The sequence below is a fragment of the Musa acuminata genome, chromosome BXJ1-8 (genome assembly GCF_036884655.1).
Source record: "Musa acuminata AAA Group cultivar baxijiao chromosome BXJ1-8, Cavendish_Baxijiao_AAA, whole genome shotgun sequence".
NCBI lineage: Eukaryota > Viridiplantae > Streptophyta > Magnoliopsida > Zingiberales > Musaceae > Musa > Musa acuminata.
Genome location: NC_088334.1, coordinates 50721487 through 50748544, shown reverse-complemented (window position 1 = coordinate 50748544; position 27058 = coordinate 50721487). Strand labels below are relative to the sequence as shown.

The window sequence follows — 27058 nt, the reverse complement described above, 5'->3', positions numbered from 1 at the left end:
AAAGATTAAATCGAGTCATTGATTAGGACCGGCGGTTCAACCGGTCGAGATGTGATATTTGAACTACATATATCACGTCATCACCTTCGTTTCGCCCACACTCCGATTCGGAGAGATGAGCGGCAGCGGACGTGATGAGGCCGAAGCGATCGCGAGAGCGTCGGCGGCCGCCGAAGAGCTCTACCGCCTCCGCGACACCTATTTCCCTCGAGACCCGGAGGAGAAGACCTCCAAGCTTCGTACCCTGGCCGACACGGCGCTCGCCCTCCTCGATTCCCTTCCCCTAGGTACGACAGTAACCGCTTTGTCTTTGTTGCTTGCGTTCGGTTGATTCTTTGTTTATTCGACTAAGTGGTGATATCTCGCTTGAATGGAGGTGATTCGATGTTCGATTACAGGATGATGCCTCCATTATTTGGCTCCGGGTAATGCCCAATTAGAGATAGGTTTTACCCTTGTGACATTTCCAGAGGTTCCAAGTCCATTCGTCCTTTGGGCTTTAAGGGATAGCTTTTATAGCTGTGGGCTTAATTGAGTATCATTAAGGTTAATTTCACTCAGCACACTTCTTTTATTTTTGGGCTAGATTGAATCATAGTGGAATTTGTTTTGCACCTTTATGCTGTAGCCGAGGTGTCAGCATGGCTTTGCGCAAGATCACTAGCATGGCCTCTGAGCTGGAGGTGTTAACCCGAGGTCTGGTTGAGGGCGCGTAGGCCTCGTTCTCGCAGGTGGAGGCTGAAAATCACTCCTTGAGCTGTCCGTCGGGTGCCTGCACATAGGTCGAAATTGGGAGGGTTATTTCTGACTCGACCCCTTCAATGCTTAAATCAGCAAGAGTTGGAGATGGGAGAGTCGGAGTGTGTATGTGTATGAGGTCTCACCCCTAACGCTATTCCTAGGGGTGGCTTTTATACCTGTTGCCGTGTGTTGACGTACGTAGCTGTTAATGATCGCCGGCGTCTCCGTATGTAGGTGTTTAAAAGCCGTCATCGCCATAGGTGGTCAGCTTGTATGTTGGGACGCTGGTGCAGTCTAATCTGCCCGGCCCTGCTTCATTCGACGCTGCTCTGTGCCTATGGAGTAGCTCAAGACGGGGCTGCATCGCTCCGTAGACCCTCGAGCGGTGTTGGTGTAGTGTGCTGGCGGTGTGGATGGTGGGCGGTTGCCTCGTTCAGATCCAGGGTGTCGAGTTGGCTCAGTGCGCCACGTTGGCTTTGGGACGCCGTGCCAGGTCTGCTGTGGCAGCCGATGTGTCGGTGCGCCACGCTCCTAAAGTCGGCCAATGACCTTTTGACCCGTTCCCAAACGGGTTTGGTTTGTCAGTTGATGCCCTCAAGGTGGGGCTAAGGTTTCCTCTTCACTCGATGGTTGTGTCGTGCCTCCGGCACTGGAGGGTTCACCCTCCCATGTAGCGTCGAACTCGTGGCTTTACCTGGTAGCTTTTATCAAGGAGTGTCGGGCGACCATAATCGTTCCGACGCTCACCCTTTTTCTTGCTTCCTTTCGCCTCGGCAAGGAGCAGGGCAGTTACTATCTGACCGTAAGAAGCGGCTTTAAGGTGAGCGACGCCCCTTCGAACAACAAGGGGTGGAAGTCGTGCTTCTTCTTTGTAAGCGCATTTAGAGGCTAGGGGTTCAGCTTGAAATGGACGGGTCGTGATGTCGACAACGTCCCCCCTTTCTTGTCCAAGGACGAGGCAGAGCAGGTGGGTCGTCTGAGGGGGATCCTCTCGTCTTCCAAGGCCATCTAGTCGATGGATGAGGACTGGCTAGTGGCAGCGGGCCTCGGTCCAACCCCTAGGGATATGGTTCTTCCGGTCCCTCCTATCGCTTGGTCTTCATCTTGTTTTTGTGTGAATACTGATGGGTCTTTTGTGTTCGCAGGCATGAAGGAGATGTCCGTCGGGCAGGCGTCGTGCCCCGGGCCTTCCCTAGCACGTACTACCCCCGCAACAAAACTTGGCGTTGCTCAGAAAGTTGCAATTGAGGCCGAGCAGCCCAAGAAGAAGATGAAGGCGGTGGTGCACAAGCCAGCCTCCGGAGGGTCGACCTAGGAGGCTCCCACCCAGGTCGCACCTCGCAAGGAGGCTCCTCCAGAAGCTTCGCGTGGGGAGGGGAGCAGTAGACCCCGGGACGTCTCCCGTCCCCGCTCCATGAGGGACCTCTATAAGGTCAAGGCTCGGTTGAAGGACGAGCCTTTCTATGCTCTAGAGATAGCGGACCTCCCCACGTCATTGGGGGAGGGGCCATTGGAGGCTCGATGGGCGTCCCTGACTCCGAAGTGTTAGGTCTGGGCGATTGGAGTCGACGCCCAACTATTTTGTCGGGGGGGTTCTCTGCCCCCCTCTAGCGAAGTAAATCTACACCACCCCCTCTGAGGCACTGCTCAACAATGCCGCTAAGAACTTGGTCACGGTGAGTCGCCCTCTTTGGTCTCTTTTTATGTCATTTTTGGGTTCTAACTAGCATTGCGTATTTGCAACACCACCATTACAACATGGGCTTGATCGACAAGGTGTGTGACTTCAGGAGGGTCATCAACAAGCTCTCCCGGATGTTCGACGGGCTCCAAGTCGAGGTCCGAAAGCTCAAAGAAGGGGCAAGCTCGGCGACGGTGGCGGCAGCCGAGGCACGGGTCACTGAGGTGACCCAACAGTTGGAGGAACTGAAGTCCTAGCTTGGGGAGGCCCAACGCCAAATGAAGGAGACCCGGGGGCGGAACAAACTCCTCGAGGCCCAGCTCCTAGACTCAACAGTAGATCTAGAGGCCACTCGAACCAAGTCTCTTGGCGATTGTTTGAGTGTCGTTGGAGAAGGTCGAGAGCACGTTGTCCGAGGAGTAGCATGCCGCCCCCGAGAGGACCCGGGCGACAATCGTCCAATACAAGGAGACACTCGGCTTCCAACTTAGCCTGCAGAAGATGGGCCGGGTGTCTTATAAGTACGGGTACCAGGTTGCCTTGGCGCGTTTCCGAGCGAGGTACCCCAAATTGGAGGTCGAGGAGGACCCCTACGAAACTTTGCCCGAGGACGACAACGTCCCAATGGAGGAGGTACCCTTCGACGACAGCAATCCTCCAACTGCTTAAGGGGTTTCTCGGGAGCTGCCACTAGTTTTGTTTCTTTCTCCTTTTCCTTGTAATTGACCTGGTCGGGGTCGATGTTATACGATGCCGACCGAAAAGTGTATTTCATTCTTCATCAATGAATCATCTCTTCCTAATGTCTGCATGTCTTTTTGAGGTTGTTGTGCTTGCTTACTGAGTGTGCTTTCGATTGATGGGTGATGGGACCCGATGACTTCAGGAGGTGGTCAACAATCTTTATTGGTGGGTTGAAGGCTTCAGGCGTACATATGTCGAGCTACATTGGCCAGGCCCCGGGCTTGGTATCCTGACCGAGGATGACCCCTTCACCACCTTTCTGGAGATGACAAGTATATCTCTGGAGGCTTTTTTTTTTTTGGACAGTTGGTTAGGATATGTTTTGTGCTGTTGTTCGACTGACTACTTGTGTAACCTTTCTTTTGATCAATGAAGCTCCTTCATAGACCGACTGACTACTTGTGTTATCTTTCTTTTAATCAATGAAGCTCCTTCATAGATCGACTGACTCCTTGTGTCCTTCTCCACAAGCAAGTTCTTCACTGAGGCTCCCTACCCGACCCGATGAGGTCCTGGGCCAACGCGCTTAAAGGGAAGTCGGTGGATAACCTAATCGGCTTTGGGTGCCTAGAGCTCTGTCTTAAGCGTAGAACTTCTTCAAGTTGGATATGTGCCACGTTCTGGGTAGTTGGGCTCCTTCTCGTGTGGCAAGGCGGTAGGTCCCATCTCGGACCATGTTGGTGACCCGATAGGGGCCTTCCCAGTTTGGTGCTAGCTTGCCTCGGGAATGCGTTGGGTCACTAATCTCGGCTCTTCGCAGGACTAAGTCTCCGACTTTGATCAGTCGAGGGTGCACCCTCTGGTTGTAAAGTCTTGCCACGGCCTTTTTGCAAGCTAAGGCACGGAGGTGCGCCTCGTCCCTTTGTTCCTCGACGAGGTCGAGGTTTGCTCGGAGCCCTTCCTCCGACATGCCTTCTTCATAGTTCTTAACCCGGATGGCCGGGAAAACTATCTCGGGTGGTAGTACTGTTTCAGTCCCGAATGCCAGACTGAAGGGGGACTTGCCTATGGCAGTCTTCGGTGTAGTCCGGGACGCCCATAGGATGCTTGGGAGTTCATCAACCCAAGTGTCGTGTGCTCCGACGACCCTCCTTTTGATTCCCTCGAGTATCGCTCGGTTGGTAACTTTAGCCAGGCCATTGGTTTGGGGGTATGCTACCGAGCTAAACCTTAGTTGGATTCCATAGCTCTTGCAGAACCCTTTGAACTTCAAGTTGTTGAATTGAGCTCCATTGTCGGTGATGATGGCCTTCGGGATGTCAAACCGTGTGATAATGTTTTTCCATATGAACCCCTCGATTTATTTCTCGGTTATGGATGCTAAAGGCTCGGCTTTGACCCATTTGGTAAAGCAATCCACGCCAACTATGATGAACTTCCGTTGCCCCGAGTCTGGGGGAAAATGGCCGAGGAGGTCCATTCCCCACTGTGCAAAAGGCCACGCACAATCAATTAGAGTCAGGGAGACCGCCGGTTGATGTTGCACCCGAGCATGCTTCTCACATTGCAAGCATTGTTGTACGTAGGCCATGGCGTCCCGATGCATAATCGGCCATAAGTAGTCTTGTTTGAGGATTTTGAATGCCAGAGTTCAGCCACCGATGTGTTCTCCGCAAATACCTTTGTGAACCTCGGCTAGCACTGTCTCGACCTCTGCGGGTGCCAGGCACCGCATAAGGGGTTGGCTGAACGATTTGCGATATAGTTGGTCGTTGATCTCACAGTACCAGGCTTGAATGCACTTGACTCGTCAGGCAGTGACCGGGTCGGTCGGTGGCACTCCGTACTTCTTGTAGCGGAGAATCTCCTCCATTCAGTTTGGCATGATCTCGGTCATGGCCACATCTGGGCTCGTGATAGATCAACAGGGGAGCATCTCGATATCCGAGGAACAATTCCTAGTTCCTCGCGCTAAGGCCAATTTTGCTATTGCATCAACTTGCACGTTCTCCGTCCGAGGGACCCTGGTCACAGAGAAATGTTGGAAATTGTCAATAAGCTGGCGTACCTTGGACATGTATCTTGCCATGGTCGGATCCCGTGCTTCGTAGTCTTCGTTGATGTGGTCGACCACTAGCTGTGAGTTGCTGAAGACTTCGAGCTCTTTTACATGTAGCTCCAAGGCCAGTCAGAGCCCCGACAGTAGTGCCTCGTACTCAGCTTTGTTATTTGTAGCTTTGAATTCGAAACGGAGTGTGTGCTCGTACAGTTGTCCATTGGGTCCCGTCAAGACGAGGCCCGCTCCTCCTTTTGCGGCGTTGGTCGATCCATCAACATATAAAGTCCATCTTTGCTTGGCACTTCCAAGGACGTTGTCTACAGAGGGGGTTAGCTCGGAAATGAAGTCCGCGAGCATCTGTGCCTTGATAGTTGTCCTTGGGACATACCGGATATCGAATTCTCCGAGCTCGACTAACCACCTGAGTATTCAGCTCGACACGTCGAAGTTGGAGAGAACCTGGCGAAGTGGCTGGTCTGTTACCACCATCATGGTGTGTGCTTGGAAGTAGGGGCGTAGCTTCCTAGCCGTTTGTACTAGGGCTAGCGCCAGCTTATGGATCGGGGGATACTGCTCCTCGGTCTCGCTCAAGACATAGTTGGTGTAGTAGATGGGCCATTGTGTTCCTGCGTCTTCTCGGACAAGAACCGAACTAATCGCGTATTCAAAGGCGGATAGGTAGAGGCTGAGCGGCTCGCTCGAGATGGTCGAGGTGAGTTGTGGTAACTCGGCGAGGTGCACCTTCAGCTTTCTGAAGGCTTCTTCACATTTCGAAGTCCACTGGAAGTCTCTGGCACGCTTCAGGATGCAGAAGAAGGGAAGGCATTTGTCTCCCGACCGAGATAGGAATTGATTGAGGGTGGCTAACCTCCCGGTGAGTCGCTGGACTTCCTTAATCGACCGAGGGGACTACATCTCAGTTATCGTTTGGATCTTTTCGGGATTCGCATCTATACCTCTCTGATGGATGATGAAGCTGAGGAACTTGCTCAAGCAGACTCCGAAGGCACACTTGGCGGGGTTGAGACGCATACCGAACCTTCTGAGCGTTTGGAACGTATTAACAAGGTCTTCCAGATGGGTGCTGGCAACTTTGCTCTTCACGATCATGTTGTCCACGTATACTTCCATGTTCCTCCTAATCTGATATTTGAACATCTAATTTACCATCCTTTGATATGTTGCCCCGATGTTCTTCAAGCCGAAGGGCATGACTTTGCAATAGTAGACCCCTTTGTCCGTGATGAAGGTGGTATGCTTGTGGTCCTCAGGGGCCATACGGATTTGGTTGTAGCCCAAGAAGGCGTCCATGAACTTGAGGAGTTCATGCCCCGAGGTCATGTCGACCAACTGATCAATCCTCTGGATGGGGTAGCAATCCTTCGGGCATGCCCGGTTAAGATCGGTATAGTCAATGCACATCCTCCAGCTTCCATTAGATTTTTTTGGCAAGGACTACATTGGATAGCCACCGAGGGTATCTGGCTTCGGCAATGAACCCTGCTTCCATTAGTTGGTCCACCTCATCACTGATCGCCTTCTACCGGTCGAGTGGCAAACTTTCGAGGCCTCTGCTTTACTGGTCGCGCCTCGGGAAGGATGTTCAAGCGGTGTTGCGCAACCTTGGGATCAATTCCCAACATGTCTTTAGGCGACCAGGCGAATACGTCGGCATTCTTCATCAGGAAACTCATGAGCTGGACCTGGTCCTTCTCCGGGAACGTGGAGCCAATCGTCACAGTTCGATCGGGTTGGCGCATGTTGAGGGGGACCTCCAATATTTGCTCTGTGTGCTCGGGGCGAGGCTATGCCTTGGTAAGCTCTCGGGGGTCCACTAGAGGGCGGTCGGGTCGAGGTTGAACTTAGCTCGCCTCCTTCTAAGAAGGTGGGGGTAGCTCAGGCCTCCGTCTGTGGGGCAGTGTGACAGTGGTCAGATAGCACTGCCTGAACTCCCGAGGATCACTTCTTACTTCCTTAATCCTAGTTCGGGTCAGGAACTTCATCTCTTGGTGGTACATGGAGACGACTACCCTCAATTTATTGAGAATCGAGCAGTCGAGAATGACGTTGTATACTGATGGGAGGCTAACCACCATGAAAGTGACCTTCATGGTCTTGGACTTTAGCTCCTGCCCAACGGCGATGGGTAGGGTGGTTGTCCCGAGTGGGGAGATGGAATCCTCTGTAAGCCCAGTGAGCGTGGAGGTCATCGGCGACAAGTCCTTCTCGATCAATCCGAGTTTCTAGAAGGCGTCAAAATATAGTACGTCGGTCGAGCTTCTAGTGTTGACCATGACCCTCTTAACTTGGGCATTGGCTATCCGGATCGAGACCACCAGGGCGTTGTCGTGGTTAGGGTATCGGTTTCCCTTGCCTCGAAGGTGATCTCGGGCTTGTCCCTTTGTTTGGGGCGCTTTTCTACGACGACTCGGGCGTAGGCCTTTCGGACCGACATGCTGTCTCCATTGGATGCTGGGCCTCCGACAATGACGTCGATCTGCTTCTCAATCGGGCCCTGTGGGCGAGGTGAGGGCTCCAGCAGTCTCTTTACATAGCGCCCGAGGTGCCCCTTGCTAATGAGCTCCTCGATTTGATTCTTCGGGTCATGACATTCTTTAGTGTCATGGTCGTAGTCTCGGTGGAACCTGCAATATTTCGTCCGGTCCTTGAGTTCGTGCGGGACCTTGATCGGGTTAGGTGTTCTCAGGAGCCCCTTCTCTCTGATCTGAAGGAAGATCTTCGTCCTGGAGGAGTTTAGGGGCGTCGGATGAGGTCTCGAGTAGGATGGCTCCGATCGATCGTGCCTCCTCCTTGGTGGTTCTATGGGTTGACCTCGGGGCTTCTCCGCGCAATGTCTTTTGTGGTCCTCGCGCTTCTCGGCCACCAATGCCTTGGCCACTGTGTACTGGTTGGCTTGCTGGAGCATTTCTGGGACAGTCGTTGGCGGCCTCTCGATCAACGATCAAAAGAACTTGAATGGACGTAGTTCCATCAAGAATGCCTGCATAATCAAAGAAGGATGAGCATTAGGGACTGCCTTGATTTCGGTAGCAAAGCAGGCGACGAAGTGGGAAAGGGGCTTGTCGTCCTTCTGGCTCAAGTTGAGAAGCACGGCCACAGCTGGCTTGGGCCGGGTGCTGGCCAAGAAGTTGAGCTCGAACTCTCTTGCGAGTTGATCAAAGGATGAAACTGAAGAAGGCCTCAACCTGCTGTACCACATCCGAGCTGGACCTCGGAGGGTGGTGGGAAAGGCTCGGCACATTAAAGCATCGGATGTGCCGTATAGAGCCATTTGGGCCCGGAAGGCGGTGACATGCTCCGTTGGGTCAGAGCTGCCATCGTAGGCCTCCAATGTCGGGAGGCGAAAATTGAGAGGAATCGGCTTGTCTTGGATCTCTGGGATAAAAGGAGATCCCCTGAAGGTGTCTTCCCCATGTTCTTCCTTCGACTTGTGAAACTTTCTCTGGACTCATCTAGGCGTCGGTTGACCAAGCACAGCTGAGCCCTGAAAGAGTCCGCTGAGTTAGACGACAGAGTGTCCGACTTTGGACAACTCGTGGCAGCCCGTGGGGCCTCTGGGGGACTGCACTCCGGCATCAGTCTCTGGCCTCCTGATTGTTCTTTGTTCGGCAGGCAAGCGTCCGCCACTCGAGGTTGTCGGTCGATCGTGGGAGGGTCCTGAGGTGCTGGGGTAGAGTTGGTGGGGCCACAGGCAAGGGCAGTTGCGGCGACGTTGTTGGCTGATCAAGCTGGGGGATAAGGGGAATGATGGTTTACATCATCCCAGTCAAAGCTTGGACTTGATAGGTGAGTCTGAGGAACGCCTCGGCGGAGACGATGGAGGGTCCCGGGCTCTCCACCCTCGGTCGTTAAACAACCTCCAGTAGCAGGTCGAGGTCTGGGATGCAACATTTCCGTCCGCGTGCGAAGGGAGAGGGAGCTATTCCCCGAGGCCAAAAGTGGAGGGGGTTGCATGTGTCTCTTCTCCAGGACGCTCACCGAGGTTGGTCGGCAGTTGGCGTTCTTGCAACATGGGCCCTCCTTCTAGCGCCAACAATGTTTTGCACTTTTATGTCGTGGCCGAGGTGTCAGCATGGCTTGGCTCGTCCATAGTGTGCAAGATCACCATCACGACCTCTAAGCTGGAGCGTGTTAGCTCGAGGTCTAGTTAAGGGGGCATAGGCCTCGTTCTCCCAAGTGGAGGTTGAAGATAACTTCTTTAGCTGTCCGTCGGGTGCCTGCACACAAGTCGGAATCGAGAGGGGGATTCCCGACTCGACTCCTTCGATGCTTAAATTAGCAAGAGTTAGAGACGGAGTGTGTGTGTATGAGGTCCCACCCCCAGCACTGTTCCTGGTAGGGTCTGCTGTACCGAACCGTACCGCTCGGTACGGGCGGTATATACCGGTCCGATAGGTTGTCGGTACGCGGACTGCCTGTTACCGTCCGAGTACACTGTAGCACTGTAGCAGTGCTACAGTACTCGGTACACCTGGGTGTACTGCTCGGTATACCGTACCGTACCGATACCGAGCCCAGGTCGAAATACCGGTACGGTACGATATTGCGAACCTTGGTTCCTGGGGGTTTCTTTTATATTTGTTACCATGCCTTGACGTATGTAGCTGTTAATGATCGTCGGCGTCTCCGTATGTAGGTGTTTAAAGGTCGTCGTTGCCATAGGTGGCCAGGTCGTATGCTGGGACACGGGCATAGTCTAGTCTATTTGACCCTGCTTCATTCGGCGCTGCTCTGCACCTATGGAGTAGCTTAGGACGGGGCTGAGCCGCTCCGTACAGCCTCGAGCGGTGTTAGAGTAGTGTGCTAGCGGCGTGGATGGCAGGCGGCTGCCTCGTTCAGATCCGGGGTGTCGAGTTGGCTCAGTGCGCCACGTTGGCTTCGAAACGTCATGCCAGGTTCGCCGTGGCAGCCGACATGTCCGTGGAGTGGATGCCAGAATATGCTATCTCAGAATTCATTCTAGGAATTTGAGTTTGTTAGGGTATTGACTCAGTTTGACACTTTTAAGTGGTAAATATGTAAGTAGGTAATATAGAGACTTTTTTAAAACAAATTGATTTAACTTTTGAACTGTTTCTAGACTGGAAATTGGATAATTATTTGTAGTTAATGTTTGCTGTGTACACACATCTCAAGATTCTGAAGTTGCAAGACTCTACAAGTTTCTTATTCACAAGCAACTATCTTTTGAGGGACAAGTCCTGAATGATGATTTGTTAGGCGTATGGAACTTGTTAACTCTTGAAGAATGATATCATTGTATTGATCTAACCTTTTTATAGGGTGTAATGAAGAGAATGTCAGGACACCAATGTGCAGACAATGCAACCATCTGTTATCCGTATCAAGTTGATAATTTATTGTGTGTACTTTACCTTCTTATAAATTGTTCTTCTGAAAAAATGAGTTCAATGTGATTGTTTGCTAATGTCTTTTAATGGCTTGAGCAGCATGTCATGTTTATCTGAGAAAAGTTTTTTCTTCTTCCAAATTATGCAGAGCAGAGGAAGTCACCATTACAACGTGCAAATTATGAATACTTGAGGGGAAAAATGCTAGACGTATTTCCTGACTATATAAAAGAAGCAGAAGATCATTTATCAAAAGCTGTATGTCATAACAAAATTCTTTTGCTGATATAATGAATTTAAAAGCAGGCTTTGTTTAAAATTGGTGTTGTACATTTCAGGTTAAGTTGAATCCATCTCTTGCAGATGCTTGGTTATGCTTGGGCAATTGCATTTGGAAGAAAGGAGATCTGCCCTCAGCAAAAAACTGCTTTTCTTTAGCATTAAGCAAGGTATTTATAGAAAATAATCTTCTGTTGGGAATTTTTATTACTCGTACTACTTACTTGAGTAGCTTGACCTTTCATTACATTTTTATTCAGGATCAAACTTGAATTATGCAGGGCCCTAACAAGAAAATTCTTTGTCAGCTATCAATGCTTGAAAGAAGTTTGGCTCAAGGCAAGTATAGTATCTCATGGCTGCACAATTTTTCATGCAAATAATTGGTCTAAGTAGTCATGCAAAACATGAGATCTAGTTTCAGACATGAACTGATTGTTCTGACAAGGTTTTCAAGGAGACAAAATGACATGTAGGGAATTATGGTTATGTTTCATGTGTTTGAACTTTGAAGACTATGGGAACTTGAAGTTTTAGGAGATGCACTTACAGGAAGCCTTAAAAACATGGATCTACATTGGTAACTGTTTAGTTTCTTCATGCATATGCAACAAATGGATGTATGCACAATAAGGTCTATGATTTATCTGTAAAGATTGTGTTGCACTTCTGAGTGAATTTATAGGTTTAATTAAGTTTGTTATAATACATCATTTGATTTTTTTTTTTTTAGTTGAAATCAAAATAATTAATGTTAGTGATATGAGGAGAGATAAAAGAAGACCTAAAAAGACCTTAAAAGATATTATAAATAAAGATTCAAATACTCTGAACTTAACTAAGTATATGACCTTTTATAGATTTCAATGATGGTAAAAGATTCATGTAGCTGACCTCAAATAGTTGAGACTTATGGTTTTGTTGTTGTTGTTATTGAATATCTTTATGCACTCACTTGTAGGATTGTGATGCAATACATATTTCAAATAAATTGATCTTGTATTTGTGCTTTCATGTACTTCTTTGTGTGCAAATTCCTTAATAACTGCATTTACTTTCATGATATCATTCCTTTCCAAGACTACCAGATCCACAATGTCACATTACCAAAAGATTTCCTTTCCTTTAGACCTTGATCCTTGATTTGTGTTCTTAGCTTAGTTATTTATGTTGTGTCCTCATGTTCGTAACATATTGCTCAACATGTAGTTTGATAGCTCTAATCAAATGTAAGAAACATTAAGTGAACTCTTTAGAAATTGAATCTTGTCAAGTCAAATGTTCCCCATTTTTGGCTAGGTTGACTTTTGGCAAAAAAATTGTTTTATTTGTTTTAGTTTCTTATGCAAAATGTTAGCTGCTATCTGTTCTAAGATAATGTTGTTTCTATTTAAGATTTAATGTGTCTGTTACTTTTACATATAGGTGCAGAAAATAAATCAGCCTCTATTGAAGAAAGCATTAAACATGCAAGAGAAGCTGTAATGTTGGATATCAAGGATGGAAATTCGTGGTGTAAGGTTCCATTTTCCAATAAAATCAAGTATCATTCAAATTATATATATTTGAGTATCCATAGTGACATTTACATATTGTTATTCCCAACTTTGGACCAAAAAGTAGTTCGGAGTCCCGATCTCATGAGTTTGGAGTCTTTTCCTTGATCCCATGGTGGTTCTGGTCTGGCATTGTGGAAAAAAATTGTGAATCACAACTAGTGAAAATTATAGGAGGTTGTGTGCGTGTCTGGGAAGTGGATTATGGGTCACGGATGAGGAATCAGCAGACACCAACAATTACAGTGCCAGCTGCTATGTCACCTGTTTAGAAAAGGATATCTGAATCAACTATTAAATGCCAATATAAGATACAACTAAAACTAAAGACTAAAACCAGAGTTGCCAAGATAATGCCAAATTCAGCAAGTTGCCAACTGGGAAGCAAAGGACAGATAATCTCCAAAATCAGTGTAAACAATGTTACATACGAATGGTGACATGGAGGCATGACAAAATCATTTAGATGACAAACAAACAAGAGACAGAGGAAAGAGCTCTGTCTAGATGGTAGAGGCTTCTTTGCTAGTGATGTCACTGTCCAGAGTTTCTAAATCGGGGAATTCAGACCCTTCTACTGATGATACAAGCATTCAATCTAAATTCCTCTTCGTGAATCTTGAATCCCATTTCTTCTTTAAGATGTGGACAGAATTTCAACTCTCTTTATATACTCTTGGCCACAATGTGCCACTTGTAGAATAACTGAGAACCTTAATTCTCAATATAAAATAACTAGGGTCCAGTATTTAGGTGAAAAACTATGCATTAAAAGCTTCTGCTTCACTATGACCAATATATTTTAACTAACTATCTAATTGCTTGCTGGATTCTGGATCTGAGATAAATCATTTAATGAGTTGCTCCACTTAAATCATAAAAGTTAATCTGAAATGAGATGCTTCAGGACAAAGTGTAGCTCCATGGTGATTAGTTGGAGTTTTGGGGAATGGAAGCTATGGAGCACTACTTAATGGTTTCTTTCTGATTAGTTTATGCATTTATTCATGCTGCATGTATCAAGTGGATCGGAAAATATATTTTTTTTAATACTTTCTTTTGATGTTGTCATGTGACTCATGTCATCACTTATAAGTTGCTGATGTTCTGTGGTGTTTTGTATTGTATATCAGGGTTCACCATTTTGGGTATCGAACCTGTCTCGGAGATTTGTCAGGTCGGTACATATTGGTCTTTACCGGTGTACCAACACATGGTATGCCGGGCATGCCAACGGGTAATCGGGCGATCCGCATCTCGGTTGCTCGTCAGATCGGTACATATCGCCCGTACCATACCATACCATACCAAGTGGGGTGGTACAGCTAACCCTATTGTATATTTTAGTTAGTTTAAGAAGAACTAATCCTTTGATTACACAAAGAAAGAAAAGATAAGGTTGAGTTCAGGTATTAAATGAAGCTGATGTAGGACAACGAAAGGATTATTGGTCTTGCTTGTTACAGTCATTTGTGTAATTCCTTTCATTGTGTTAAATCTTGTTTCCACCTTTTGGTATTAATTCAAGACCAATAACTTGAACTGAACAAGCCTTAATTATGTTATTTAATATTTTTATACAAGTTACTAGTATTAGGCCCTCCAAGTGTTTTGTACCAACCAAACCATCATCATCTTGTCTGATATATATTTGAATGTCATGGCCTTTCCTATATAAAGGTTTGATGTCCTTGTTAATATAGCCTAGAATTGTTCCTATTTGTATGTGGAAGTTGTAGAGCCACTGTTGTTCCACCCTGCAACCGTGTCCAGCATGCTACTTATACCATTCATGAGGAGCCTACTGTTACTTTGGCCCTTAACATATTAGTTCTGCATTTGCTTTAATTAAGTTTTCAAATACCAAACCGTTTTGACCATACTGAGTGATGTTTACCAGTTTGATCCAATACTGATACATGGTAGACTGACTATTTAGAAGTAATTCTGATATGAATGCAACACTTACCACAGGCGTCCAATAGAGGAACAATATTTATCACAAACTGGTTTATAAATTCCTGGTTGTGATACCAATTATGATGACCCAACATACCCAATAGTTCGGTGATGTGGATAAAATGAGCCTTACCATTTGGACATAAATAAATGGTTAAACTTAAGTTACTAGTGTAAACCTATTTGATGCATGTTAAAGTGAGTTATTTATTTTGACTGTATGACTTGGTATCTCCTATTCTTGCTGTATTACTTCTTGACCCTTTCTTCTGGTGACATATTATTAGGATTATAGACCATTTCGTTCATTTATATCTGGGAATTCTGAATCTCCTTGACTTACATGTGCTCCGTTTTCAGACAATCTTGGAAATGCATGTCTAACGAGTTTTTTTGTGACTGGAGCATGGGACCATGCAAAACTACAGCAATCACTGAAAGCTTATCAAAATGCTGTAAGATTTACAATGCTGCATGTTGTTGGCTGCTGCATAGGTTTTTCAAAGGAATGCAGTTTCTTTTTTCCAATTTTTTATTTATAACCAGTTTTTGTTGCTAATTTTTTGTAAAAAAATTGTTTGCTGTATCTGCAAATGCACGTTAGGAGAAGGATGAACTAATGCACTCTAATCCAGACCTTTACTTCAATTGTGCTTCTGTAAGTATTTAGCATGTTTTTTATCCATCAACTATTAGTTTAGCTCATATTGTTAACTCAAATTGCTTGAAAGGGACACAGAATTGTATTTCTATGTTGGCATATGTTCGCATTCTCAACGATCTCTGTTTTTCTCTTTTTCAGGCAAACAAGTATCTAGAAAACTATGAAAGGGCCCTTCATGGTTTTGAAGCTGCTGCCTCGAAGGATCCTGGCCTAAATGCTGATGATGAAGCTCAAAAGATCACTAGTCTTCTGGACAAGATAGAGAGTTCACTAAGGGTAATACATTTTCTCTTATTTATCATCCTTCTTTAGTTCTTAAGGAGATGCAGAATTCTTATCTCTCAGTTTTGTGTTACTGGGTACTGGGAACATTGTCATGTTATGGAGGAACCAATAAAAAATGAATCTTAGGCAGAAGCTTTTTGACTGTACTTTTGAAGTCTCTAGCAAATAGCATGAGTTTAAAAATAGGTAGAATTGTCTGGTAACTCTAGTTAATGTACATATAGTATCACCTGCGATGTCATCGTCACCCGTCTTTTCCATTTATATGAGTTGGCTATAGTATACTGCTCAAAGTCAAGAAATCTTAGTTGAAAGTTACAGAGGTTGAATCTATGACTAGCCATTCATCAGGTATTCTCTCTCTCAAGCAGGAGCCAAATTGCTAACCGAGATTTTTCGGGAAGGGTGAGATTACCTTGTTAAAGTGATTTTTGGTGGATGGGAAGATTTATTTGTTTGGTCACAAGTCAAAGTGAAGCAAATAGATCAGAGATTGAATCTATAACTAGGCTTGATATGAAAGAAGTATCATTGAGGAAACACCAAATTTTCCATGGGGAATAATATTCCTCTAAATAAGCCAAAAAGACAGCAGAGCACAGTGCCAACTCACCTGAAATATGTACTTTTAAACTGTATATCGGTGATAGACAACAGATTGATTATAGTGAAGGCCTAAATATACGGGCTACTTCTGTTTGCCTTTGGAGGTGAATACTTTCAAATGAGAATGTTTCCAAACATATTCCACTATCATCTTAGTGTTGAGATTTAAACTGTCATGACATGTCTTGATGGGATTACTAACCTATTAATTTGATAGGCCTCAACCACTTGCTAAAGCGCTTAAGCCCAAGTTGAGGACCATTAATCCTTCTAGTTTATTTGTCAACTCAATTTTCCTACCACTTCTGATAACTTAGGTTATCAGAATCTCTCCCACATCATGAGTTTTAATCCAAATATGTTGCTGTCAATTCCTTGTACTATACTATTTAGGTCCTTAATCTGATCCCTTTACATCTGGAGATATCTAACTACATTAGTACTAATTGTTAGTATATCTGTAGCATTTGAAACATCTAACTTTAAAGCCTTTTGATATTAGCTTGCAAATTCCTGGAATTTCATTCCTTGACATCATAAATATTCTCCTAGAAAAATTATGAGGCGGCAATGAAATAATGCAGTCAGGATAAATAGACGTTTACTGAAATTTAACTTATATCGTCTGCATGTCCTACACAGAACTAGGTTTGTTTGATTCAGTTGCAGTAGCTTAAGTCGAACATTTTCTAGTATTGGGTACTTTAGTCATAATGTTTGATGTCAGGTTTTGATGTCAAATAGTATGGTTTTACGAGTTATCCCTAGTTTGATAAGAATTATTATCTGGATCAATATCAGGAGCCCTAAAGGTGACTCAATTAAAGAGTAGTATGGAACTGTCTTGGTATGTCGTGGATTCATCCCTTCTCTGTTTTGTCTGATTCAATCTCTCTCCCTCTCTCTCTCCTCTTGATGACTTGACCTCTTCCCTTCTATTTTCTCTCTCCTGTATAGTGTGGAACTTTTGTATATCACAATGGAAAGTTGGAAACAGCATCCAACAGTGTACATCAAGTCAAGAAAGAAAAACAAGTCATTGTGGTTTGATGAAGAGCATGGAGAAGTTGTAGTAGGAGCCATCACAAATGATATTTTCCCTCAAGCTCCACCGGCAAACATATTTCCAGCTTATTTCAGAAACATGTAAGATGAAGGCTAGGAAAAAATAAATACAGAAACTTATGTATATAGAACTTTTGGCACGCTATGAAAGATTACTATTTTATCTGTTGGTAACTATATTATATGTGTTGATGCATAAGGGATTTGGTATAAAATAAAGTGTATTAAGTATTAACCTGGTATTTGTTGAGAAAAATTAGAAGTTTAAATAGAGAAGATATCTATAACATGAAAGAATGAGAAATGTGGACCATGTAGCATCAATATAAGAACAATGAACCAAGTAAATATTAATTTATTTAATTGACAGATATATTTCCAGGCTTGATTCTATCTGCATGTCTTGCAGTTATGTTCCTGGAAAGCATGTGTCATTGTCTTTCAGGGAATGAGAACCTGATTAACTTGTTTGTGCTTTATTTGATTGGGTTATGTTTTCAGAACCCCTTGTCCTTTTTTCTGGGGTTTCGTTCATGGTTATTAGATTAAGTTCAAATCAGGAAATTTTTTTCATTGTATGAATGTTTAGTATTCACCCATGTACTTACCTATTTTCTTTGTATATGGTTTATTTGCTAAAGAATAAATGGGCTTATTATGTAATTCTGTAGTACCTACAACATGTTACCCCTGATTACATCCATAACACAATATTGTTCTTGTAGGGGTTGTCAAGGTCTAAACGATTAGCATCACTTGTATCATCCTTAGGTGAAGTTATTTGTAAGTATTTTGTTCAGTGATTCTATAGGACTACACTTCAATAATCTCAAGAATTTTTGCTTAATGTTTGTTTGTTTTGAAGTGAAATCATCACATGGCAAAGCTACTGTTAATGTCCTGAAGGAAGGGCTCAACAAAGCAGTTGCAATAATTGGAAAAGTACTCCTCTTCATAAAACATGAGAACGTGGCTCCACTGTAAGTTTTTATAAACTCAATCAAATTCGTTCTTCTCTATATGACTCTCAATCAATGATTCCATAGTTCTTGTTGTTCTACCTTGTCCTAAAGGTCATGAGATTCATAGCATGTAAAATAAAGCTACTATGTCAGACTTAAAACGTGAGGAACGGAGAAATATGCTTTGTCTCTGCCAATTAAACAAGATGCCAAAATGATTAATCTAACATATAACTGGATATTCAAGGATCAATTTCCAATTAATGTTGTTTCCATGGAATCTTTTATTAAATTAATAATTCTATAAGAAGGCTAAAGGGTAAAGTAAACATTAACACAGTTCATAACCATGATTGTGAGCAGCAAATGGTGTTTATGTTGGTTTTTGTCTCCTCTATACTGTCCAATGTAACTTTTAAATTAATCATATTTTGCTATATATACTGGGGCGGGAACTGGAATGGGAATGCTGGCCGATGAGAAGCACCAGTTCCCATTCCCATTATACTAAGCCTTGTAAAGACATACAGGAAAGGGGGGAAAAACAATACTTTTTGGTCAGGTTCCATGACATGTGGTTGGTTGTGCACAGTGTCATGGGACCCAAAGCATGCCTCATATCTGTGGAGCTTCCTCGTCTCTTCTGTTCTTTTGCATGTTCTTTGCATCAGTACTTATAAGTTATAACTATAATGGAACCGACTTCATTGAGCACAATTCCTTTTTTTTCAGGTATTATCTAATATGTGATTCAGATCAAACTTGTTTTGTCCTGTCAGTATATGGACTTCATAGTGATGCTGTAAGGATTTCTACTAAACTTCTAACATTTTTCCCTGTCATCTAATTTAAATTGAACCGTTCATTTAGCATCTTGAGAATCTTTTTAAATGCCATGTTATCATACTCACTCAAGTGTCATAAATTTGGTCTTATCCTTCTCTGAAGCTTGAGAGATTTTTTTAACTTGCTCAGTCAAATATTAGAATCATAAATTGTGATACTTCATATATCTTGTTTATATTTTACAAAAAAAAATTGCAGATATGACTTTGCATATGACCTTTTAGCTGGCTCATTTGCACTTCGATTTCGCTAAATTCTTCTTCTTTCCAGATAATGAATTTTAAGTCAGTTGGACTTCTTAATGCAATGTAAACTCACTTATTCAATTTTGGTGTCAACTTGGCAATTAATGGGTAATTTATTTTTTTCCCCTGTAGATTAAAGAAGGAGATCGAGTAATATTGATGGAACCACATTACCGAGTAATTGATTTTTCATGGAAAGGCACGGTAGGGTTTTAAACTTATTTAAATCTTTATAATTCATGCCTGATATTGCTTGTTCTTCCTTGTTTCTTGATTTCCCTGCATGCCATTTGAAATTTTAATTGTAGGACTGATTCTTATATCCAGCAATTCAGGTTATATTATCTGTGATTCCTTGTTATCAAAGGCAAGGCACACTGATGGTTAACTTTGTACCTTGCCTTGGCTGAGGCTTCATATTCCAATGAGGCATGCTGAAGTTGCATGTTTATGTGCCTTCTGGGTGCAAATGCACACCTGATCATACATTTATATATTTTTTTGTCTCTCTACTTTTGTTCCTGTCTGTCAGATGAAATTTAAGAGGATAGATTGACTGATAGGGATTTCACTTTGTATCTCATTTTCTGGTTGTGCTTTCTGTCACCTGTTTTTTTCATTATTTTCATCTGTCTTTTTCCACCTTACTTCTTCTTTCTTCTGTGTTTCGTTCCATGTTGTTTTTTATTGTTATTTTTTGCCTCTTCTCTTTCATTCTTCTTTGTGCTTTCTTCTGGTATGGTCATTGTCTAACTACCCGTCTCTTCAGTTTGTTACCTTATGCTGCTATTTAATAAATCTAGGTGACCCAGTGGTTTCTGCTTCCCCTATTTTTCGCGTCTTCACTGTTTTGTGCATCTGTTTTTGTACTGGATGATACTACTGAATGGTAGGAACATCCATTTCTTGATCAGCACTCGCCATAAATGTTGACTTCTCAAATGTGTATGCCTCTTACCTCACCTAAGTTCCATCAGAGTTTACCTGATGTGTCGTGTGCCTTTGATAACTTCGTTATAGTTTGTTTATGTGATAACCTTTTTTTTAAGAGGATAGATCATGCAGTCGTGCTTGAGTGCAAGTATTTAAATGGTGATTACACGAGCGGACTAAATCTACTGCTGTAAGAGGCACTTGAAAGTTATATCAATTCGTATGGTTCTATGTGAAGATGGACGTGTTTTAACTCACTTCAGTCATTGCACACATCATTGAGGGTTCTCAAGTTTTGGGGCAATGACATGGTGTATAGTTATTCATACTTGGCTGTATTTGAGGGTCCTACTTTCTTTTCAGGTCAACAGGACAAAGGTTTTTTGTGATTTTATTTTATATAATGACGATCTGGAAGACGATTGATTATTTGCATACAGTGAACTGCTGATTTCAGATTTGTTTTCATGTTGTGAATTCAGACTAGTCATTAGGAATTAATTGTACAGAACCTCAGCTACTTTTTTGCATTTTTCATATCTACTATTATTTTAGAGATACATCACTTTCTATAACTGATTTAATATGATTAGGAGCTGGTAAAATAGGATTCTATAGGCATTGGGTGGCACGTGCGTGTTGTTTCAACCTCTTGTCTTGGATTTGTTAGCAGAATGTTGTACTGTATTTTCAGTAACTTTATCCTCTTTTTGTCGTTTTGATAATTTATTTGATGGTGAAGCAGCATTATCATTTCCAATCTATCCGTGTCGATTTCGTGGAGCAACTTCTTGTTAATGAGAAAGTACCAGCTCCCCATCATCTCGTGCGGGCCTGCATTCATGCACAGCACAAAGCTTGAGGACTCAGACCTGCATCGAAATTTTGTCGCATAGTATGTATTCACTATGGTTCTTGATATTTGTCAAAACTTGCGGCATATGAATGGAGGAGTTCAGCTTGGTTTCATGTAAGTGAGCAATATCTTCCTGATGTCTACTCCATATGCGTCATCTTTGAAATCACTTTTTGTGCTTTTGTTTCAGTTGTAATATAGACTCCACTAATTTTGTGGAGAATTGGTTGGACACTTAACAATATTGGAAGTTGAGTGTTATTAAGATTGTGTACCATATGATACGTTGTGATATAATTAATTCAAGGGAGAGTTTGAGGCAGCTACTGCCACCCTTAAAAGGTAATCTATCATGATTTGGGGTCTCTTTTCATGAGTCAGTCCCATAAGGGCTCACATGTATGCATAAGGTAAACTGAGTGATAAGATCTCCAATCATGAAAACGACCTCTTGCTATTTAAAATATATAAATGTGAGACTGTCATGTACAAAAGGTAAGATTACAGTATTCAGGCATTGCTCAAACCAGTGTGGACAAGTCAAACATACCACCATATGATCTACTTTTCTTGCAAGGTTTGTGCCTGTCTACTACACATTCTTGATGTAGGATACTGTTGCGCAATTGACAGGTTTTAAGTTTGGGTTTGTTGTATGTTTTTTAATGTATTAATTATGGAGAAAGTTAGTTAAAAATTTTAACCACGGTTAGTAATCTATGGCCTGATTGAGTTGTTGCTGAATGATTTATCGAGTTGCTGCTAGACTGAGAGATTCCAGAAGGTTCACACGACCAACCCTTTCAAGTAAATTGATACGAGAGAGAGAGAGAGAGAGAGGAATACTGCAATGGGAAAAAGAAGAGGAGTCAACCATTGGCCTTAATCAATCTCTAGAAACTCCCTGCTAAGACTTTTGATTTCACATGCGAAAGGAGGGCGAAAGTAGTGGGAAGTTACAACCACAAGTCATGAATTACTGTCTGATAATAAGGCATCATCAATTATTCCATAAGTGGATCAATCAGTAAACTTATTTTTCATGAGCATCTGTATTTTTCAAGTTATAAAATTAATTACATCTATCATATGGACGAGTATACAGTCTATCCATAAGCATCACAATATATTAAAGTAATATACAATATAAAGTGATAAAATAATAAAATATAATAAACAAAAAAGACTGTGTCAAGTCACACGTATCATCGTTCACGTGGTCGACTTATATGACACATATGACTAGCAGTCTACACATTCTTGATGTTAGGATACTATTACGCAATTGAAAGGTTTTAAGTTTACGTTTGTTGTATGTATTTTAATGTATTAATTATGGAGAAAGTTCCTTAAAAATTTTAACCATGGTTAGAAAACTATGGTCTGATTGAGTTGTTGCTGACTGATTTATTGAGTTGCTGCCAGACTGAGAGATTACATAAGGTTCACACGACCAACCCTTTCAAAGTAAATTGATACAGTTCACATTTTTGTTCTAATGCTTTGCAGCTTTTCCACATCAATCCTTATTCCCCAGAGAGAGAGAGAGAGAGAGAGAGAGAGAGAGAGGGAGGAATACTACAATGGGAAAAAGAAGAAGAGTCAACTGGCTACTTCCCAATCACCAGTTTGAATGTTTGACTGTATAATGGGCAGCAGCCAACCATTGGCCTTCATCAATCTCTAGAAAGTCTCTGCCAAGACTTTTGAGTTCACATATGAAAGGAGGGCGGAAGTGGCGCGAAGCTGGCAACCACAAGTCAGGAACATGAAAGATACAAATGTCTACACACCCCTTTCAATCTTGTTCATCCGACTCCCTATCCCACCCACCGGAGCTGCAGAAATGGAGCATCCTATCGCTGCAAGGACTCTTTCTTCCATGTTCATGGTTGTCCTCCTCTTGTCACCTCTCCTGATCCTTCCATCCGACTCGAGGGAAGTCCCAAGTCACACAGGTCTGAATCTGTTCCGTCTTCTTCTTCTTCTTTTTCCTTTCAAGTAAGAGTGGGTGATGGAACGAGGAGTCATGTGCACAGGTGAAGGAGGCACGGCGAGTCTACGGAGCTTTGCGAGCTTGGCAAGACGGACAGAGTTTGCACCACCTTCGCCAACAGCTAACAGCAACGATTCTCCTGGTAAAGGCTGATCCGAGTGAGGCCACGCAGCTTCTGCAACTACTGCTCTTCTTCTTCTTCTTCTTCTTCTTCTTCTTCTTCTTCTTGATGCTGTGCTGTGTTTCATCCTCACCATGCCCTCCTGTTCATCTTGTCTCTCTCCATAATGCTCGTCTTCAGTTTGGTGTGTGTAAACAATAAGAGAGTCTTACATCGTCATAGTTCCTATTTATTCTGCTCAGATCTCATCATCTTTGACTACTCCAACATGTTTTGTTTTGATGCCTCTTTCCTTAAGTTCCCAAAAGAAAATTTTATCTTAGTTTAACGTATTATCAAGATTCGATGAGAAATCAAAAGCAAATGCGGAGGAGAGTTATTATGATTCCAAGAAAGACCTAAATTATCATGAAATAATAGAGGCAGCAACCACAGAGGCTGTAACATACGCCCTTGTGACTCCCATTTGTGAAAAGTCAACCTCATCAGAAAGACCACATATGCTCCACTATGATATTTTATGCCCTTGTAAAAAGTCAACCTCATGGGCTCCACCAAGAATAAATCAACATTTAGAATAGTCTTTTCTTTAGAATGGATCATATAAGCATGGCTCAACAATAATCGAAATAGATATTTAGAGTAGTGGTTAATCCGTTACACATCAAGTTACCATGATATACTTAGTATCCACACAACAAGTGACGATCTAATCCCATAGACTATCTTTATATATAGGAGATGACTTTTTCGTGTTATGAATATTAATTATTTTACTTATTTAGAGGTGTTCAAATCGAATTGGCTCAAAATTAATTTACTAAAAGCATTTTGGTTCGGGTAATCAATTCAAATCGATTTTAATATCAAAGATATCAATCCGATTGAGTTCACTATCAAAGATATTAATCAAATCGATCTAAAATCCTAATTTTATAAATGACATGGGTTCAATTTCATAAATCTTATCGTAATCACTCGATGATCGGGGTATAATTCTAATTTGATTCAATTGAATTGAATCGAATCGAATTGAATTATTCAAAAAGTATATATTATTTAATTTATTTAAAATTATAATCAATTAATTAAATTAAATTAATCGATTTTGAATGAATTCGATGATTAGGTAGCTCCGATTTGACCTAATTTACTTTCATGGAACCAAATAAAAAAATAATTCGATTCGATTCGATTCGACTTTTAATACTTTGGTTCAAACATATGTTCATCGTAAATTATTAAGAAATTTTTTATCCTTTTCCACTAACTCCACAGATTTATTAGAATATAATACTCTATTTTTTTTTTAAGTACGTTTGATTCTTAACTAATCAACACCCTCGACATTCTAATTAATAAAATGTGAGTAGTTAATTACATCCGAGAAAGAGAACTGCAAAATGATATTGCCGCTAATTAACAGCACTTAATCCATCATTAGAAGATGTAATTAATGGGGCTTCCGAAGCGTATGAAGAGCTTTAACACAAGTCATAATCCAGTCAACACAAGTCACACTCCATCTTCCTCATCTCCTCGTGACACACACACACACACTGTCTCTCTCTCTCTCCGTCTCTCTTCACTTCCTTTTTGTAGTGGTGATGAGTTGCTTTTGGGAATCCCATTTCCCCACATACGTGTGCATTCACTGACCCCAAGAGCTTTGAACTCCGTGTGAGTGCGTTCTGCACTCCCCGTAAATATGCTTTCCATCCCCACACTCCGACTCCACACACACACATTGTTCTTCCTTTTTGTTTCTTCTTCTTCTTCTTCTTCTTCCAATCCCTTCACTACTTGAGCTTTTGTTGACCACCACATTGTCTTCCTACCTTCCTTCTTATTTTTCTTGTTCCTTTGATGGGTACAGCTCTGTGGCAGCAGTTTGGTGACCCCGGTGGAGGACTCAGATGCCCAGTGAAGAGCAGACTTGCTTACATGTGGGATGATGGTTATGATGTGAGGGGATCAATGGCTGACAGCTTTGCAGTTGCCCTCTCCTCAACCTGCTCTTCTCCTCACTGAGAAGTAAAGCACTGAGAGCCACTTTGCAGTGCTGGGGAATTGAGGTTTATGGTCCGAGATCTCTAGGTAGCTTCTCTCTCTCTCTCTCTCTCTCTCTCTCTCTCTCTCTCTCTCACCCTCTTCTTTCTTTTGTGGTGAACTTGGAATGTGAGGGTGATGTAATAATTCCAGCAGTAATTCCAGTAGCTAGGATTAGTATTCAGTGCAATAATACTAGTTGCTTGATCAATGTTTTCTGATTATATTCCCCCCCTTTTTTTTGCTGATTTAAGTTCAATTTAGTAGTTGGGATAGATTTGGCAATGTCAAGATGTAGCTCATTTCATCTTTGAAGCTGCTTCAAAGATGGAGTTTGGAGATGGCCTGCAACATGAATGAGATATCTTATTCCTCACCTCTCTTAATCTATATGTTTTGGGTGTGTGATATCCATAGGAATTAAACTTGGTTTGATGACAAGTATGTAGGTGAAACATAGTACAATATATACATATATACAGGCTCTAAGAATAATGCTGGTAACTTGAGATATTATAATGCTCACTTGATCTGTATATTATTTTTGGTTCTTTAAATATTGATTTAACAAGATAATAGTTTCTGATTTAAGACTGATCAAATGTTTGTTTTCTTGTTAATTTGAACATTGAAAGTTATAATATATGTCAATACCTAATCTTGGAGGCAATGTGACAGCCTTCAGCATATGATTATGGAATATGGATTTTGTGAAAGACAGACACAATTAATATGTTTCAAAAGGTTTTAGAAAGTAGAACAGAGTCAAACATTTCCAAGTCAGTCAGCTTCTAAGAATAATAGTAAGGTTTGGTGGACAGCATGTGGTTTGTGGGGGAGACCAGAGAATAGTACCACTTTGACTCTTTTCTGTGGCCTTCTCCACTGAGCAGAGCATGTGCTTCACACAAGCACAAGACACAATAAATAACCAGAGTGATTAGACAGCAATTCCACTCAAAAAGTATTTTGTTTAAGGCTCAATCTCTTGCCACCTCATTTATTTGCTGTGATGTAGACTACTTGGTTCATGAACTCACTAAAACTGTAGGAGATGAAACACAAGAGGATTCTCCTTTGACCATCTTTTTTTGTTAGAGACAAATGCTCAGATAATTTTGGATGGTTCTACTGTTGATGAAAGCAGGAGTGTCAGACTCTGCCTGTTTCATTACTTGCAGAGAGTTCCTTTGTGAAGGTTGTTTATCAAGTGTAGGGTGTTGAATGAGCTGGTGATTTAGAGAGACAAACAGACCTTGATATCTTTCTTTTTTCTCAAGGATTATTGATAGTGTCCAAAAACATTTGTTGAAGTAATGATTGTGGGGATGCAATAGATCCAGACCAAGTTCTAAGTCAGAAGGTATTTGCAAGTTGTTGATGCCCACAAGCTGTTTCTCTCAGAGCATCAGCCTTACTTTCTGATCATCCAAATATAATAAAGTCAGAAGCCCACAAGCTACTTCTCTCAGATCAGAACATCAGCTTTACTTTCTGATCATTTTAAGTATAAATTAATAGATCATGTCTCATCACTGACTCAAGTTCAAAAATGCAATGACTTGGATGAAAAATTCAAGAGAAGATGAACAGATTCAGAGAGCTTAGAGCAGCATAAATTGTCTACCAGTTGGGAGAATTCTTCTCCATCAACAAATTTAAAATCTCCATAGTTTCTAGTATAATTTTTCTCCGACTTCTTTTTCTCGAATCACTAATAATGATAATCACACCTCATATAATTAAACATCTATGAATTTCTTTAATACATGTCTATATCATATTAAACAATTCTTCTCGATTCATTCTTTATCAGAAATACGTTTAATTATTTACATGTAAAAAGGTCTTATTTTTCTAGTACTATTAAAAAAAATATAGACTTAAAACAGTAGTGATAACTTACAATGATGCATAACAAAAGTAGAATTAAAATGCACAGTGAAAAAGAAAATGAGAACATTTTAAAAGATGAGGTGTCTTTTTTATATATGTCTTACTTTATAAGAAAATAAAAGAAACACCTTAGAATATTCCCAATTATAAGTACTTAACTAACAAAACTCTATTTTGATTGCTAAAAAATTAGAAAACACAAA

At 42.2% G+C, this 27058-nt stretch overlaps 1 protein-coding gene and 1 long non-coding RNA gene across 4 annotated transcripts; both read left to right on the top strand.

The window, feature by feature from the left end:
* Positions 1–106: 106 nt before the first annotated feature.
* On the top strand, positions 107–21070 carry LOC135588657 (uncharacterized). 3 transcript variants are annotated; one of them, XM_065080883.1, is made up of 14 exons: positions 149–287; positions 1887–2417; positions 10686–10795; positions 10876–10986; positions 11098–11155; positions 12248–12331; positions 14692–14786; positions 14936–14989; positions 15134–15271; positions 17677–17734; positions 17817–17931; positions 18646–18715; positions 19137–19208; positions 20683–21070. In XM_065080883.1, exons 3-14 carry the CDS (start codon positions 10739–10741, stop codon positions 20797–20799), a joined length of 1029 nt encoding a protein of 342 aa, XP_064936955.1. In that variant the 5' UTR covers positions 149–287; positions 1887–2417; positions 10686–10738; the 3' UTR covers positions 20800–21070. The 3 variants fall into 3 exon arrangements, 2 of the variants coding, with proteins under 2 accessions (XP_064936954.1, XP_064936955.1); XM_065080882.1 differs by lacking the exon at positions 1887–2417 and having other exon boundaries at positions 107–287; XR_010476390.1 differs by lacking the exons at positions 1887–2417; positions 18646–18715 and having other exon boundaries at positions 107–287.
* Positions 21071–22603: 1533 nt separating this feature from the next.
* On the top strand, positions 22604–23151 carry LOC135589227 (uncharacterized). Its single transcript, XR_010476655.1, has 2 exons — positions 22604–22751; positions 22833–23151. It is a non-coding gene; the product is annotated as an uncharacterized LOC135589227 (long non-coding RNA).
* The last annotated feature ends 3907 nt before the right edge of the window (positions 23152–27058 follow it).

What these genes read in the sequence shown, in the direction of transcription:
- LOC135588657 (XM_065080882.1), top strand. Translation starts at nt 116, where the DNA reads ATGAGCGGCAGCGGACGTGATGAGGCCGAAGCGATCGCGAGAGCGTCG. An exon ending in ATGGACTTCATAGTGATGCT is followed by an intron (nt 18,716 to 19,136) that starts GTAAGGATTTCT and finishes TTTCCCCTGTAG; the next exon opens with ATTAAAGAAGGAGATCGAGT. An exon ending in ATTTTTCATGGAAAGGCACG is followed by an intron (nt 19,209 to 20,682) that starts GTAGGGTTTTAA and finishes ATGGTGAAGCAG; the next exon opens with CATTATCATTTCCAATCTAT.